This window comes from Mus pahari, chromosome 3 (genome assembly GCF_900095145.1).
Source record: "Mus pahari chromosome 3, PAHARI_EIJ_v1.1, whole genome shotgun sequence".
Classification (NCBI taxonomy): Eukaryota; Metazoa; Chordata; class Mammalia; order Rodentia; family Muridae; genus Mus; species Mus pahari.
Window position 1 is genome coordinate 102,005,041 of NC_034592.1, and position 16,695 is coordinate 102,021,735.

Here is a 16,695-nt window from a genome sequence, read left to right on the forward strand (position 1 = left end):
TACAGATGGTTGTGAGCCATCATGTGGTTGCTGGGAATTGAACTCGGGACCTCTGCCTGCTCAGGCCCAAAGATTTAATTATTATTATATGTAAGTACACTGTAGCTGTCTTTAGAGGGTGTCAGATCTCATTATGGATGTTTGTGCGCTACCATGTGGTTGCTGGGATTTGAACTCAGTTGGAAGTAAAGTTTTCTTTACAATACTTATTATTTATATATTTTTACTTGACAACTTTCATATGTTTATATAATTATCTTGGTAATTTTCACACCCTCCCCTTTACCCTCTTATTCCCCTCTGATTCCTGCCCAACTTTTCTTTATTCCCAACAAGAACCGTTCCTATTTTCATAGCATTTTTTGTTGTTTTGTTGGGTTGTAGGTTTGTGTGTGTGTGCGTGTGTCCCACTGAGTTGAACTAGGGTTGCTTCCATGAATCATGGGGTACTCTCCTACCATGTGGGTTCTGGGATCCCACTCATGTCCTCAGGCCTCGCCGCAAGCACCCCTGCCCGCTGAGCCATCTCTCTGACCATCGACCCTTCCTTGTTCAGGTCTGTGCAGGCATCCACAGCTGCTGTGGGGAATAGCCATGCTGTGTCCAGGAAACAGTGTTTTATGATGCTTTTCTCTGTTCATCTCTTTCCACCCTCTCCTTGTGATGTTCCCTGAGCCTTGGAGGGGGAGATACAGATGTCCCATTTAGAGCTGTGCACTCAACAGTTGCTTATTCTCGGGCTTTGACCAGTTATGAGTCTCTGCCTTCATGGTCCCCCACTACAAAAAGAAGCGTTTCTAACCAAAGCTGATAGACATTCTTTCTTCTGACCTCCATGGGCACCTATATGCACATACCCACACAGACAAGTACTATTAAAAATAAGTTTTTACCCAAGTGGTGGTGCATGCCTTTAGTCCTAGCACTTGGGAGGCAGAGAAAGGCAGATTTCTGTGATTTTTTTTTTTTTTTTTTTTTTTTTTTTTTTTTTAGGCCAGCCTGGTCTACAAAGAAAAACCCTGTCTCCAAAACAAGCAGAAACCTTTAAATATATGTATATAAACAAACCTAATAAGTAATATTATGTTTCCCATTTTATAGGTGAAGAATCAGAAAGCAGAGAAGTAGCTCTCTAGTGTCTGAGCTGATGACTGTAGAGCTAGGTTTTGTTTATTTTTAATAAGCCTTCATGGAGAGCCCTGGCCAGCCTGGAACTCACTGTGTAAATCAAGCTGTCCTCAAACTCAGAGAGATCCCCCTGCCTCTGCTTTGAGTTCTGGTGTTAGAGGAAGCCTGCACCACCACACAGCTCACAATCTGATCTATTCTTTTTATGTATTTAACATTGCTGGACTGTCTTGGACCCACCAGTAGATGAATAGTGACACAGACTCATGCATTTTTATTGTAACTTAGGCTACCTCACTTTTCTATTAGCTTAGGCTACCTCATCTAACTTAGTTAACCTGACTATTCTAGTTTCTCCTCCGCTGGCAAATCTTTCCTGTCTCTCTCAGTCCCTGTCTCTGCCTGCAAGTTCTGCCCTCCCTTCCTACTTAGCTATTGGCTGCCAGATTTTTATTAAGCCAATTAAGACAGAGTGAGCAATTATTTTGTTTGTTTGTTTGTTTACAAAATACTGAGGCAAGTGGTAACCCATAAGAAGAACGACAATGTCAAAATCCAGCCAGTATTTAGCTTTCTGCCAGTACAGAATTAACAATTGAATAGTATAAAGACAACCTTCACACAGTGCATCACAACAACTTAAGATTTTTTTTTTATTATTTAAAATTGATATTTATGTGTATTTTGGTATGCACATGTGAGTTCTAGGTGATTGGTCCACCTGATGTGGGTACCGAGAGCTGAACTTGGGTGCTATGGGTTTTGTTTTGTTTTGAAAGATCTTATTTTTGGAAGGGTGGGGCTGGAGAGAGGGCTTAGTGGTTAAGAGGACTTACTGTGTTTGCACTGGATTCAGATTTGGTTCCCAGCCACTCATGGCAGCTCACAGGCAGCTCACAGGCAACTGTACTTTTCTCATGTTCTTCCTGCCTCCTTGGGCACTGCATACATGTAGCACCCATACATACATGTAAGCAGACACTCATACATAAATAAAGCTGTGGGTAGCTGTGAGCCACCTGGTGTGGGTGCTTGGACTCAAACTTAGGTAGTCTGCAAGAGCAAGCAGAACAGACTTGGTCTCCAGTTGGTTGACTGGTTTGGGAAGGACTAGGAGCTGTGTCCTTGTTAGAGTGTTATTGGGGGTGGTCTTTGAGGTTTCAAAAGCTCACACCAGGCCCAGTTGGCCCTGTCCGCCTGGTGCTTATAGATCAATACCATAGACTCAGTTAGGCTCGCTCTAGCTGTGCCTGCTGCCATGCTCCCTGCCATGGTGGTCATGGACTCTAACCGCCCCCAGTAAACTCTTCTGTTAGTGGCCTTGGTCATGGTGTCTTATCACAGCAACAGAAAGTAGCAGAGACAGCACTCTCAAGTGCTGAGTCATCTCTCTAGCCCGAACAGTATTACTTAATTAATTTGGTGTGATTTTTGTCCTTTTTTTTAAAGCTGGCTTCAGAATCTACTAGGGTCTTGAGTACTATACCACTGAGTTAAAACCCATCTATTCTTTTTCTATTTAACAAATTCTCAAACTCTAGTTACTTAAGTCACTATGAACTCATTGAGAAGTAAATAGAAATAGGAAGGAGACCTATTTCCTGGGGCTGTCAGAACTGCATGTGCTAACATACTCGGTTTCAATTCCAGGGCATTTGAATCTGAAATCCGCTTTTACTCTGGAGATGACCCTCTGGATGTTTGGGACAGGTGAGGATGTTATATGGAGAGAAGAACAGACATTCACAGATGAGTGTTGTTGCCTCATTTCTCAGATAGAGGGATATGGCGTGGTGGGTGGAGCAGACCGTACTGTTTGGCAGAACATTCCAGAACAGCCATGGTAGTTTTCTAGCCAAGGTGTTGTTGTGCAGGGCTGTGCATAGCGCCCAGAGCTTTACATCTGCTAAGGAAGGGCTGTAGAGTAGTTAAACACAGCTTCCCTGAAGTGCTTAAGGCTGGAGCACGGTACAGCATGAAGGCGTGTTACTGACTCTTTCCTTAGAGTATTGTTACAAGTGCTTCAAGAAAGCTTGAGAGAGAGAGGATCCGCACATGTTTTTGGGAACTTCTAAAGAAACATACTTTGAATATGTTAAATACTTCTGCTTAAAAATCTAGACTAGAGGGGACTGGAGAGATGACTCAGTGGTTAAGAGCACTAACTGCTCTTCCAGAGATCCTGAGTTCAATTCCCAGCAACCACATGGTGGCTCACAACCATCTGTAATGGGATCTGATGCCCTCTTCCAGTATTTCTGAAGTCAGCAACAGTGTACTCATATATACAAAATAAATAAATTAATTTAAAAAAAGACTTTTTTTCTGTTATTATAAAAACATCATGGAAATTAAGGTAACATAAATCTGTGTCCCTCTTCTGGTGTGTCTGAAGACAGCTACAGCATACTCATATACATAAAACAAATGAAAAATCTTTATAAAGAAATCCAGGATAGAGGGCCTGAGCAATTGCTCATCTGTTAAAAGCACTGGCTGTTCTTCCAGAGGATTGGGTTAGGTTCCTAGCGCTCATATAGCAGTTTACAGCCCTACAGAACTCCATCCTGAGGGATCTGATGCCCTCTTTTGGCCTCTAATGGCACTGCACAATGTTGTATCTAAACATACATACACACAAATAGTAAAATAAGTAAATCCAGAATAGATGGGTGTGGTGGGACATGCCGTTAATCTAAGCATTCCGGAGGTAAGGGCAGGGGAATCCCTTTGAGTTGAGTCCATCCTGGTCCACATGGTTGGGTACAGGCCAGCCAGGGCTATATAGTGAGATGCAAAGACAAAAGCAAAAAAGCCATTCAGAGTGAGCCTTAGAACCAAAGCAAAAGTATACATCAGTGCAAATAATGTCCTTTTCCTTCTCTTCTCATTCAGATATATTAATTGGACAGAGCAGAACTACCCTCAAGGCGGGAAAGAGAGTAACATGTCAACGTTACTAGAGAGAGCTATAGAAGCACTCCAAGGAGAGAAGCGCTATTATAGTGACCCCCGGTTTCTCAGTCTCTGGATCAAATTGGTGAGTGTCACCAGAATATTAAATTGACAGTTTTCCTATAGAGGTATCTAATTAAAAGGCAAAAGTGGAGTCATTTAGCCAGTAATGATTAATAAGTATTTGTATCTATTGAGTTGCTTTGACTTAAAGATTTAAATATAACATTGTTGCAGGATATTTATTTGATCACACTGTAAACCCTGAGATTGTGTTACTTACTAGGAAAGCCTGTTTCTAGTTGTGTGGTTCAGCCCTGGCACACACTAATCCAAAAATGTTGTAGGATATTTGATTGCACTGAAAGATTGTGTACTGGAAAAACCTGTTTCTAGTTGTGGTGTGGCTTAACCCCAGCACACACCTTTAATCCAAGAACTTTTTCTTTATTGTAAACATTATTAAATGAAGTAAACAGTATTGAATAAAGTCAACAGTAGGTCAAGAGGAGGAGCAAGCAGTTGACAGGGCGTGAACCTAGAAAAAATGATCGAGTGGGAGGGAGTCAGGAGAGAGGATGGAGAGACACACAGGAAGTGGAAGGGAGGGACATCCAGCTTGAAGGGGCTGAGACTGGTGTGGAGGAGGAGAGCTTCCCTTTCCTTTTGGGACGTTGGCTGTGGAGGAGGGGCATCTGGGTGCTTTCCCGGACTCTGAGCTAGCAGGCTTTCAGCATCTGGCCCCAGAGTCTTTATTGGTAAAATTGAACTTTTGAGATTTTGTTAAAAACAGAATAACATCCTGAGGCTTTGTGCTTTAACATTGATCATAAAGTAAAGGACCCGGGTGCCTTTACTCCTAGCACTCGGGAGGCAGAGGCAGGCGGATTTCTGAGTTTAAGGCCAGCCTGGTCTACAAAGTGAGTTCCAGAACAGCCAGGGCTACACAGAGAAACCCTGTCTCGAAAAACCAAAAAAAAAAAAAAAAAAAAAAAATCATAAAGTCTGTAGATTTTTTTTTTTTTTAAATGAATATAGGGGGTTTTTGTTTGTTAGTTTTAAACATAGTTGAACCATGTAACGGTCTTAGAGGAAGAACCTATATAACAAGCTTTCTTGGTGAATCTAGAGTTCCTCTCTCTCCCTTATGAGAATCTCTACTGTAAAAGGTGATATTTCAGTGTTACTGGTCTTTAGACATCTTTCTCCCAGGATATCACTATAGCCAAAACTGTCTCTTGACATGCTCTGACTTTATATCTAAAACATGCCGAGGAGTTTCTCCATGACCGTATCTATATCATAAAATAATCCCAAGGTCTCTTAGACATTAGTTTTCTTGCATTTACCTTAAAAGAAATTTTAAAAAGGAATGGTGTTTAGAATTGTTGGCAATCACGTTATATAATAAAATACTGATATTTGAAACTGACAAAATTTAGAGCTGAAATATATTCTTGAGGACTTGTCAAACTTCAGATAAACCAGGTGTGGCGGCTCATACCTGTTTTTCTTAACAGGAGGATCTTGAGTTTAGGCTAACTTGGGCTATAAAGTGAGTTCCTGGCCATCCTGGACTACATAGCAAAGCTAAAATAATAATACTGCTAAAATCATGTCTAAGAAGTCCTGTGATTCTTATTTCTGTGGGATGTTGGCATGTTTTGACATTCTAGTGACAAGTTAGAATTTACCTGAGAGATACTAGTTACAGGACTATATTTATAGCAAAGGATTGTTCTCAGAGAACACTACATTGATTTGTTAGCGCAGAAGCTATGCTCCCTGCTGGCTTAGCAAGATTTGTATCTTTCATTCTATCCTGTGTAATATTTAATATTTGTGTGTATGTGCATGTACACACACACACACACACACACACACAGAGGGGGGGGGATAGATCTCTTGTGTCTCTTCCAGAGGACCCCAGAGTTTGGTTCCCATCAGTTACATCAGGTGACAGGTTCAGAGCCAGGTTCAAATCCTAGTAGTGGGGAAAAAGATCAGTCCACGGTGTAGGGGAACCCTACACACACACACACACACACACACACACACACACACACACACAGAGAGAGAGAGAGAGAGAGAGAGAGAGAGAGAGAGAGAGAGAGAGAGAGAGAGAGAGAGAGAGAGAGAGAGAGAGAGAGAATCTGAAGCTATAGTCTAGACAGCCATCACAATTAGATGCTCAGCTGTTAAATTCTTAGTGGTCACTGAACTTTGTACCTGGAGCAACAAGGCACATGTTAAGTGATTGTGCTTTTTCTTTCTTTGGGAGAGTAGTCAAAGGTGTAACTGAAGGGTTCTTTACACTGTACCTTTTTTTTCTTTATTAAAAAAATTTTTCTAGTCAGAATTGTTTTATAAATAATTCCTAAAATCTAGCTAAGAAAAAAATTGTTTCTAGTATTTTCAGTTAAAGAGGTAAAACTAGTTTGACTATTTAAAAGTTGCCAAGAATGTTTCCATAAACAAACACAATTTATATAAAAGAAAAATACAGTGAAATAAACTTTACTTACGGCTAAGAAATGTAGAAATATATCAAACATGGGGATTTTCCTTTTCTTTTCTTTTCTTTTCTTTTCTTTTCTTTTCTTTTCTTTTCTTTTTTCTTTTCTTCCTTTCTCTTTATTTTCTTTCTTTCTTTTCTCCTCCTCTTCCTTCTCCTCCTCCTCCTCCTGCTTTAAAGTTTTGTACACTAGCTAGGTAGTGGTGGCATATACCTTTAATCCCATCACTCAGTAGGTCAGAGGCAGGTGAATCTCTGAGGTCCAGGCCAGCCTGTGTCTACAGAGTGAGTTCTAGGAGAGCCAGGGCTACACAGAGAAACCCTGTCTAAAACCAAAACAAAACAACAAAAATTCTACACCATATCTGATCTTACAAAGTTTCTTAAATACAGACAGATTTGACCATATCTTGCCTTTTCTTTTAACTCTCTTAGCCCAGAATGTATTTACTTTCAGACGTTTAAGGCCTGTGACAGCATCTTCACTTATGGCAGACCTAAGGAGCATGCCCTTCCCTTCCCTTCTGTATCTGATGAGAGTCCAGTTCCTGTCCAGGCCAAGTCACATGTCACCTCCTGTTGAAGCCTTCTGTTCCCTTGCCTACTTCCGAGTTGCTCACTTCTCTTTCTTGGGTCTTTATACCAAGTGTATTTTATACATATTCTTCAACGCAGGAATTGCATGTAGCTTCCCCAGTGGCTGTTTGGCACAAAACAGGCATTTGATAAGTGAAAGGAAACTGGTTAACTGTTACTGTTTTTAACATTATCACAGGGCCATCTGTGCAGTGAGCCTTTGGATATGTACAGCTATTTACAAAGCCGAGGGATTGGCGTTTCCCTTGCCCAGCTCTATATTTCATGGGCTGAAGAGTACGAAGCTAGAGAAAATTTCAAGAAAGCGGACCTAGTATTCCAGGAAGGGATTGAACGCAAGGCTGAGCCCCTGGACAGACTGCAGTCCCAGCACAGGTAATCTGCTTCTCCAGAGCCTGCCTTAACGCTTATTTATCCAAAGAGTGCTTTGTTGTATTCAATTTACTTAATTGCTATTTGGCTACTAAGGACTTTCTTGTCTTACTGTAAGATCCATTTAGGTGTGCGTACATGTTTTACCATTCTCAAGGATGGACTGATTCCATTTCCTGAACACGAATCCGTCCGATCATGCCGGTTTTTTGGTTTGTTTTATTTTTGTTGTTGTTGTTGGTTTTTTTTTTGGTTTTTCGAGATATGATTTCTCTGTGTAGCCCTGGCTGTCCTGGAACTCACTTTGTAGACCAGGCTGGCCTCGAACTCAGAAATCCGCCTGCCTCTGCCTCCGAGTGCGCCACCACGCCTGGCCATGCTGTTCTTTATAGTTAACACCCTAGCCCTCACAAACGCCCGCCTGCCCTTCAGTTCTGTAGTTTTGATTTCCCAGGATGTCACAGAATATCCAGTATGTAACGTTTTGAGTTTAGTTCCTTTAACTAATTGTGCTTTTAAGAATTACTCTTCAGAGCCGGGCGTGGTGGCGCACACCTTTGATCCCAGCACTCAGGAGGCAGAGGCAGGCGGATTTCTGAGTTCGAGGCCAGCCTGATCTACAAAGTGAGCTCCAGGACAGCCAGGACTATACAGAGAAACCCTGTCTCGAAAACAAACAAACAAACAAACAAACAAACAAAAGAATTCCTCTTCAGAGTAAGGCATGGTGGCACACACCTTTAATCCCAGCACTTGGGAGAAGGCAAGTCCATCTGTGAGTTTGTGGCCAGCCTGGTCTACAAAACAAGTTTTGGGACAGCCAGGGCTGTTACACAGAAAAACCCTGTCTCAAAACAAAAGAAATAAAAAGAAATTTTTATATGTTCTAAATACAAGTCTTTTATAACATATGTATGATTTGTGAGTTATTTCTCCTGAATTAAGTAGTTTTTATTTAAAAACAAAAATTAAAGTGTTGGGGGATGGAACTATGGCCTTATTCATTATTATTTTAACTGTCTTACAGAGTAAACTTTTTCAAATTTGGAAAGCTCTATTGTATAAATTAAACTTTTCGTGTTTGTCTAGTCTATTTTCTGTGGTCTCTAGCACAACAAGGTGGCTTTATTCTAGAGGATCAGAGGGTCTGATGCTCTCCTCTGGCTTCCACAGGCGCCAAGCACACCTATGGAACACAGAAGTAAACGCGGGCAAAATACCAGCCAGACACATAAAAATGAAAAGAATTGCTTTTTATTGGATGAATTGTAGTTAATAGTTATCATAGCTATTTTAAAATCTCATCAGTGTCTGGATAATCTTGATATTGGTGTTTGTTACTTGTTTTTTCCTTTGAGAATTAGTCACCTTTCTTTTTTTTTTTTTAAATATGTGTCAAGGGATTATGAATTACTTCCAGGGCATTCATTCTGATAGTGTGCTTGATCCTCATCTCTGGAGAGTGAGTGATGTTGTAACCAAATTCCAGCTGTCTCAAATTCTTTCTCACCTTCCGGTGATGGTTGATCTATTGTCGGCTGAGCTTTAAGAGCTTTGGGATGCCGTTTTCATTTGTCTCCTACGTATACTGCTTGGCTCGTGGAGACTTGGGCAGAGGATTATGTCATAGTTCAGTTCTCAAAGCCTTTCTGTGTCCATAGCTCAGTGAGCCGAGAGGAGGGAGTTAAGAGTTTCTAGTCTTCAGCATATGGCACGCCAATATTCTTCTAGTCGTTTTGGCCCTCAGAATACCATTCCCACTCCGTAGGCCAGAAAAGTAGGGTTTCTCAAGGAGTTGAAGGTTTCCCAAGTTCCCATCTCCGGAGGTCAAAACTATAAGAGAAAACAGGACACAGGATGTGCACCCTGACCCTCTGCAGCTCGCAGAGGATGTGTGCACTCCAATCCTGCAGCTCGCTTGCTTTGTTAACCTCCCAGAGTCATGGCTTTTTCTTATGTGGCTAGAGTTTTAAATTTAAGTGGTTGGGAAAGAGAGAGGCGGAGGTGACTGTGATGTGCCCTACTTGGCACCTACAATCTATTCTTTGTTTTTCTGATACTTTAAAGTTGTAGCAGCAACAGCATAGAAGTTTAGTTTTCATGTTTCTGCCATCTGTGCTAAAGTAAAATGTTGTGTGTGTAAACTCATTTCATTTGGGTAAGAAAAACTGTGTGTTGGGGAGAGGTAGATGCGGCAGGATTCTAACAATTGGCTGGCCAGGCTGAATGGTATTTGGGGACTCATTTACTCTTGACACAACTCTGCACATTTTATTTTCAGATGTATAATAAAAAGTTGTTGAGAAACTGAATTTCATCAAGTTTCTAGTCTTAGCTGGTCCTCAGATCGACCTGGTGATGATTTTTAGAGTCTCTTCAATTTTAAGGGACTCAGTCAGGATGTCCTTATGTCATAAGCTAGCCTTCTGATTCCTAGAGAATTAAGTTTTCTTGAAATAGGTCTACATTTTTTTTTCTTGTTTGTTCTTATTGTTAGCATTACAAGTTAGAAATGTTAAAGTCTGGTGAGAGCTGGTTGTCTTTTGTCTTGCTGTAGACAGTTTCAGGCTCGAGTGTCACGACAAACTCTCTTGGCCCTTGGGAATGAAGAGGAAGAGGCCTTGGGGCCTTCTGAGCCACAGAGAAGCTCGCTAGCTGAGCTGAAGAGCAGAGGGAAGAAGACGGCCAGAGCGCCCATCAGCCGTGTCGGAGGTGCTCTGAAGGGTGGGTGAGCTTGTCAAATGTTATTTTGGAGAGCCTGTAGTCTCTTGTGGTGGCAAATTATGTAAGAAGCAGCACATAAATACACATAAATGCATGTGTGGATGCTGTCCTAGTTTCCTGAATACTAGGTAGCAAAAGGAAAATCCAAAAGAGAGCTATTATCATCGGGTGCAGGAAGGTCAGTGGTGTAGTCTTTATGTTGTGACTGAGAATGAGGCCGATACTTGAGATGTGACATTTTCAAATGTAGTTGAAAGATGTGAAAAATAGTAAGTATTGTCAAAATAAAGCTTAAGAGTGCTAATTCCTTAGAGGATTTAGGTAATACCATTTTCAGCTGTTTAGCACCAGAAATGTTTACTCTTTTGTACACTCAAAAGGTGGTCAGAAATATGTTTTTCTCTTTTATTGAGTCAGGGTTTCATATAGTTCATGTTGACTTCATACTTGCTGTATGGTAGAGTCTGGCCTTGAACTCCTGATCCTTCTGCTTCCACATCCAAGTGCTAGGATTATTGGCAGTGCCCCACATCTGGCACAAACTTCCCCCCCTCTTTTTAATTAGCAGTGACTGTTTTTAACACTGTTCTGGGGTCACAGCAAAATTGTCCAGAAAGTATGGAGGAAAATAAGCTTTTGTTACCTGAATTTATGACAATCAGACATGTTAACTACACTGGTTTCCCTTACCCCTTTCCTGTTATCATTTTAGCAGCAATCAAAATGTGGATTGGAAAGCCTAGAATTGGGGTGTAGGGAGTGTGTGCTGTCAGAGGCTATTCCACGATGACGAGCACAGTAAAGCTTAAAATAGTTGTCTCACAGAGAAGGTACCCCTAGTAAGTGGGCTGGTCCTGTAGTTTTGGTTCTAGTACATCTGTTATTTCAAGTAAGATAAAATAGAAAACTGAAAAATACTTAGGTTAGCTTCTGATAAAGCTAGACAGTGTGCTGGGTGTGGTGCTCCATGCTGTTGACCCAGCACTCAGGAGGCAGAGGCAGGCACATCCCGTGAGTTCAAGGCCAGCCTGGCCTATAGCGTAAGTGCCAGGGCAGCCAGGGCTATGCAGAGAAACCCTGCCTCAAAAACAACAAAAACCAAAAAACCCCAAATACACCTGAAAATTAACCAACCAAAGTACATAACAACAGTAGGCAGTGTTACAATGATGACTGAAAGAAGTTGTAAGACTTTTTAAGTTATGAGAGGATATCTGTCATATGTGGTAGTGGACTGCTTTCATATAATGCTTGGAGACAGGCAGATCTGAGTTTGAAGCTAGTCATCGCTATATAGCAAGACTGTCTCAAAAACAAAGACATAAAATCTGAAGTACAGGTCAGAGCGAAGGCTCAGGAACTGGAAAATGCTCAGAAGTTAAGAGCACTTGTTATTCTTACAAAGGACCTGAGTTGTGTTCTCAGCATCCATATGAGGCAGATGACAGCCGTATGTAACTCCAGCTACAGGGGACCCATACCTCTCACCTCCATGGACACCTATGCTCATATGCATATACTCTCATGCAGACACACCCTTACACATAACTAGAAATAGTGAAGATAAATCTTTTTTTTCCTTTTTTGTTTTTCGAGACAGGGTTTCTCTGTATAGCCCTGGCTGTCCTAGAACTCACTTTGTAGATCAGGCTGGCCTCGAACTCAGAAATCCGCCTGCCTCTGCCTCCTGAGTGCTGGGATTAAAGGCGTGTGCCACCACGCTCGGCTAGAAGATAAATCTTAAAGAAAAGACTGAAGTGCTAGGACAAAGGGAAAAGTAAAGAAAATGTATAATAATGTTACTAGTTGAATCGTTGAGAGTTTATTACTATTTTTTACTAAGATTTATTTATTTTTAGTGATTAGTATGTGTATAGGTGTGTGCATGTGAGTGCAGGTGCCCATAGAGGCCAGAGGAGGGCTTCTAGGATTTCAGGAGTTTTGAGCATCCCATGTGGGTGCTAGAACTCAGCTCAGGTCCTCTGCAAGAGCAGTATGTGCTCTTAGCTGCCAAGCTATCTCTTCACCTTAACTTAAGGTTTAAAAAAAAAATTCTTTTAAATCTCATTTTGAGGAAGTATCCCTCTTAATTAGGAGCAGAATATGTGTATCTTATATGGCATCTGTGTTAATAATTAAAGCTTTTACATGACATTGTCATCACCTTTCTTGCCTAGCTCCAGGTCAGAGCAGAGGATTCCTAAATACAGTTCCTCAGCCAGTGCACAGTAATCGCAGGATCACTGTTTTTGATGAAAATGCTGATATCGCATCTAGACCGGAGTTACCTAAACCTGTAGCCCAGCCATGGATGGCACCCCCTGTGCCCAGGGCCAAAGAGAACGAGCTTCAGCCAGGCCCATGGAACACAGACAGGCCTGTGGAACATAGGGTGAGGACTCATGGTATTTGCCAATCTGCTTTAGAGTTGATTGGTCTCTTGGATTGTTCTTGTTTGAGTTGCTTGCTTTGTGTGTTTGATATGGGCTCTCACTATTTACCTTAGTCTAGTCTTGAACTTGCTGTGCAGCCTAGGCTGGCCTTCAACTCTCCATGCTCTTGCCTCAGCTTTCCTTGTGCTAGCATTATACTTGTGCACCATCCCGCCTGGCTGTATTCTAACACTGCTTAACTCCTAGAAGACTATTTAGAGGCTGTCTGGATAAATTTTAATTTTTTTTTCTCCATTCTTAGCCTCGTGGCAATCTAGCCTCTGTGATGTCTGTACCCAGTGTGCTTCCCAACTTTACTCCGTATGTGGAAGAGAGCGCCCAGCAGACAGTAATGTGAGTGCTTCCGGATCATGTGCAGAGGAGAGAGAGCACTAAGGATGCCTGAGAGTCCCAGCGCATCTCATGGAAGGAGTGATGGCAGATATACCTGTGTCTCCTTTGTATTTGTTGTCTATGCTAGTGAACTTAGTCATCGGGATTCTGGTGCTCTTGCTGTAGCAGAAGTAGCCACTGAGATCCACGGGGGAAATGCTGCTCTGTTACTGACAATATCAGACAGTGGAGTTTTCATCTTACCCTGTTTTTCTCTTCTGGGTGTCTCTTTTCTCCTTCATAACCCTTGACATTTTAAAAGAATTTTTTTCTAGATTAAATAATGTGTATGAGCGTCTTGCCTGCATGTATGCATGTCTGTGCTCCACATGCATGTCTGATGTCAGAAAGCGGTCAGAAGAGAGCATTGAATTCTCTGGGACTGGATTTACAAACATTTATGAGCTGCTGTGTGGGTGCTGTGAATTCAGTCCTCTGGAGGAACAAGAGCTTTCAACTGCTGAGCCAGCTCTTCAGCCCCTAATGTTCTTGTTAGAAGAAGAATTAGACAAAATGGTAGATAAATAATCACTCCATGCTTTAATCTTTAAAGATTGTGAGTTCTAATACTAGGTTCAATTCTGTTTCAATACAAGAATTTCCTCATAGCTAATATGTGTGTTTTAATTTTTTTAAAGACAAAGTTCTTGTTTAGACCATGCTAGCCTTGAACTCATAGAGATTCCTATGTTTCTGCCTCCCGAGTGCTGGGATTAGAGGCACATAATACAGTATACTTTTAGCTTCATAGCTAATTTGTAACTCACACTATGTGATAGGCACCATTGGAATGCAAATTGAGTATAATTTTGAGCAAAAATTCTGTCTAAGCATAAAACATGGAAAGCCATCAGAATCTTTATAGAATTTATATTAAGCTTTATGTAAATTTCATTTTTAAGTTTAAATTTATTTGTTTGTTTGAGTCAGGTTTCACTATACACAAGGGCTGTCCTGGAACTTACTTTGTAGATTAGGCTGGCCTTGAACTCACCAAGATCCACCTGCCTTTGCCTCTCTAATGGCAGAGTGCCACCACTCTGGCTCCTTTTTTGAAAAATTTATTTTAGAGTGTGTTTGTGTATGTGGTGTATATGATGTATGTATGGTGTGGGTGTGTATATGGGGTGTATGTGTGTATGTGTATGTATGGTATGTGTGTGTATGTGTGTATATGGGGTGTGTGTGTATGGTGTGTGTGTATATGTGTATATGGGGTGTGTTTATAGTGTGTGTATGGTATGTGTTTGTATGGAGTGTGTGGATGTATGGTGTGTGTGGATGTGTGCGTATATGGGGTGTGTGCGTATTGGGTGTGATATATATATATATATGTTTGGGCAAAATAGGAAGTATCGACCTTGACTTTGAGTAATAATTGTTTCCTTTCCTTAGGACACCATGTAAGATTGAACCTAGTATCAACCATGTTCTCAGCACCAGGAGGCCAGGGAGAGAGGAAGGAGACCCTTTGCAGAGAGTTCAGAGTCACCAACAAGGGTGTGAGGAGAAGGGGAAGGTGATGTATTGTAAGGAGAAGATCTATGCCGGAGTTGGAGAATTCTCCTTTGAGGAGATCCGAGCTGAAGTGTTCCGGAAGAAGCTGAAAGAGCAAAGGGAAGGTATGGGACTTGTTCAAAGAAATAACTTTGCAAGTCTGAGATTGCCTCCCTATTGTACATTCGTGTGCCGATGTTTCTATTGCTGGTGTAGCTTCCTGCCCGTGTGTGTGTGTGTGTGTGTGTGTGTGTGTGTGTGTGTGCACGCGTATATACTGATTGTTATTGCTGCCTCCTATAAAACGTTTTTCTTGAGAAAACAGCCTATGCTCTGCACAACAGAGGCAATGCGTGTGTCAGCTGCACTCCTCCTTAAGTACCTCCCTGGATGCTGCCTGACACACTTGGTCTCAGTTGCTCTCGCAGCTTATTTATATTAACATAATCATATCTCAGTCACTTAGAATATTTATTTCTATTATTTTTCAAGTCATTATTCATTCTGAAATTAAGGGAATATTTGAAAAGAGAGGAGTCCGGAAAGCAGTTCTTGTCCTGGAGTGATGTGTTCTGGTGTTAGGAGGCAGCTGACAGAGCAGGAGATCCACAGGAGAGGGGATGCTGGAGACTTGGGTGTTAAAACAAGAGGGTAAATTACATTTCAAATGCTGTATTGGAAAGTGGGCCCTCTGTGCCCATGTGGGAAGAGAACATGGTTGCAAAGCAAGGGGCCAGCTGAGTGAGGCTTTGTTTGTTTGTTCTAAGACAAGAGTCTCACCTCACTCTGTAGACCAGGCTGGTCTCAGCCTCCCGAGTGCTGGGATTAAAGGTGTGTACCACCACACAGACTGAGTACTGCCTTTTGAAATCAGGAACTGGAGACCTAGAGAGATGGCTCAGCAGCCAGGAGCATTAGCTGCTCTTACAGAGGACCCAGGTTCACTACCCAGCACACATGTTCACACCCAGCATCCTTCTCTGGCCTCTGTGGCATCAAGTACACAGTAGTACACAGTCATATGCAGGCAAAAGGATATCTCTACCCTTAGAGATTATCTCTTGTGCACTATATAAAAGCTTAACCTGCCAATCAAAGACTGATGATGGCCTTTAGCAAAGGCAGAAAGTAGAAGGTGGGACTTCCTGGAAGAAATACACTAAGCTGAGGGGTGAAGCTCAGTGGTGTGTGTGTGTGTAGATCTGTGTTCAGTCTCTGGCACAGGAAATACCTCCAAACTCCCAAAGAGCCAAGTTAACAAAGTACCTCAATTAAAATATTTTTCTGGGGCTGGAGAGATGGCTCAGTGGTTAAGAGCACCAACTGCTCTTCCGGAGGTCATGAGTTCAAATCCTAGCAACCACATGGTGGCTCACAACCATCTGCCCTCTTCTGGTGTGTCTGAAGACAGCTACATTGTGTACTTAGATATAATAATAAAATAAATCTTTAAAAAAAAATATTTTTCTAAGGAAAATTTCTAGTTCATACCTACTATATAGAAGTTAGGTGAAACCTATTTTATTCACAGAAATCTCTGCTGAGGTTTAGTGGGATTTGGGTAGATAAATTCAATTTTGTCTCAAGTCTTGCATCTGCAGCTCTGGTTTTCTCCCATAGTTCATTGAAAGACCTGAAGCATCTCATTTGGTAGTTCTAGAGTCTGTCTTTTTATTTGGTAGTTCTAGAGTCCGTCTTTTTATTTGTTAGTTCTAGAGTCTGTCTTTTCTCACAGTAGCTATTTGTCTGGAACAGTTCTCCTTCCCTCCAGCTTTTCTCCCCCTACTGTTGTCATAACCTGGATTCCCATTGTTTTGAAGTGCTTTATTATCCCAAAGGATCAAGCCATCATTCTGCTTCCCCAAAGAGCAAACTTCCTATTCTTTACTATTCTTTAAAAAAGCAAACAACAACTACAAACACCTTACTCCTGTTATTCAGGGCAGGGGGCAGGGGAGGGCGTGGCATGCACTGGGTGGGGGCTTCCTTTTTTTTTTTTTTTTTTTTTAAAGATTTACTTACTATGAGCCAGGTGGTAGTGGTGCACGCCTTTAATCCCAGCACTCCGGAGGCAGAGGCAGG

The 16,695-nt window shown here is 41.7% G+C and overlaps 1 protein-coding gene across 1 annotated transcript in view; it reads left to right on the forward strand.

The window, feature by feature from the left end:
- Bub1b (BUB1 mitotic checkpoint serine/threonine kinase B) overlaps positions 1–16,695 on the forward strand; it is a 50,953-nt gene that overhangs the window by 4,408 nt on the left and 29,850 nt on the right. The window contains exons 3-9 of the mRNA XM_021193355.1: positions 2,779–2,838; positions 4,024–4,168; positions 7,374–7,570; positions 10,125–10,291; positions 12,469–12,683; positions 12,986–13,077; positions 14,512–14,738. Of these exons, the coding sequence (XP_021049014.1) occupies positions 2,779–2,838; positions 4,024–4,168; positions 7,374–7,570; positions 10,125–10,291; positions 12,469–12,683; positions 12,986–13,077; positions 14,512–14,738 (1,103 nt within the window). The remainder of the gene's footprint in view (positions 1–2,778; positions 2,839–4,023; positions 4,169–7,373; positions 7,571–10,124; positions 10,292–12,468; positions 12,684–12,985; positions 13,078–14,511; positions 14,739–16,695) is intronic.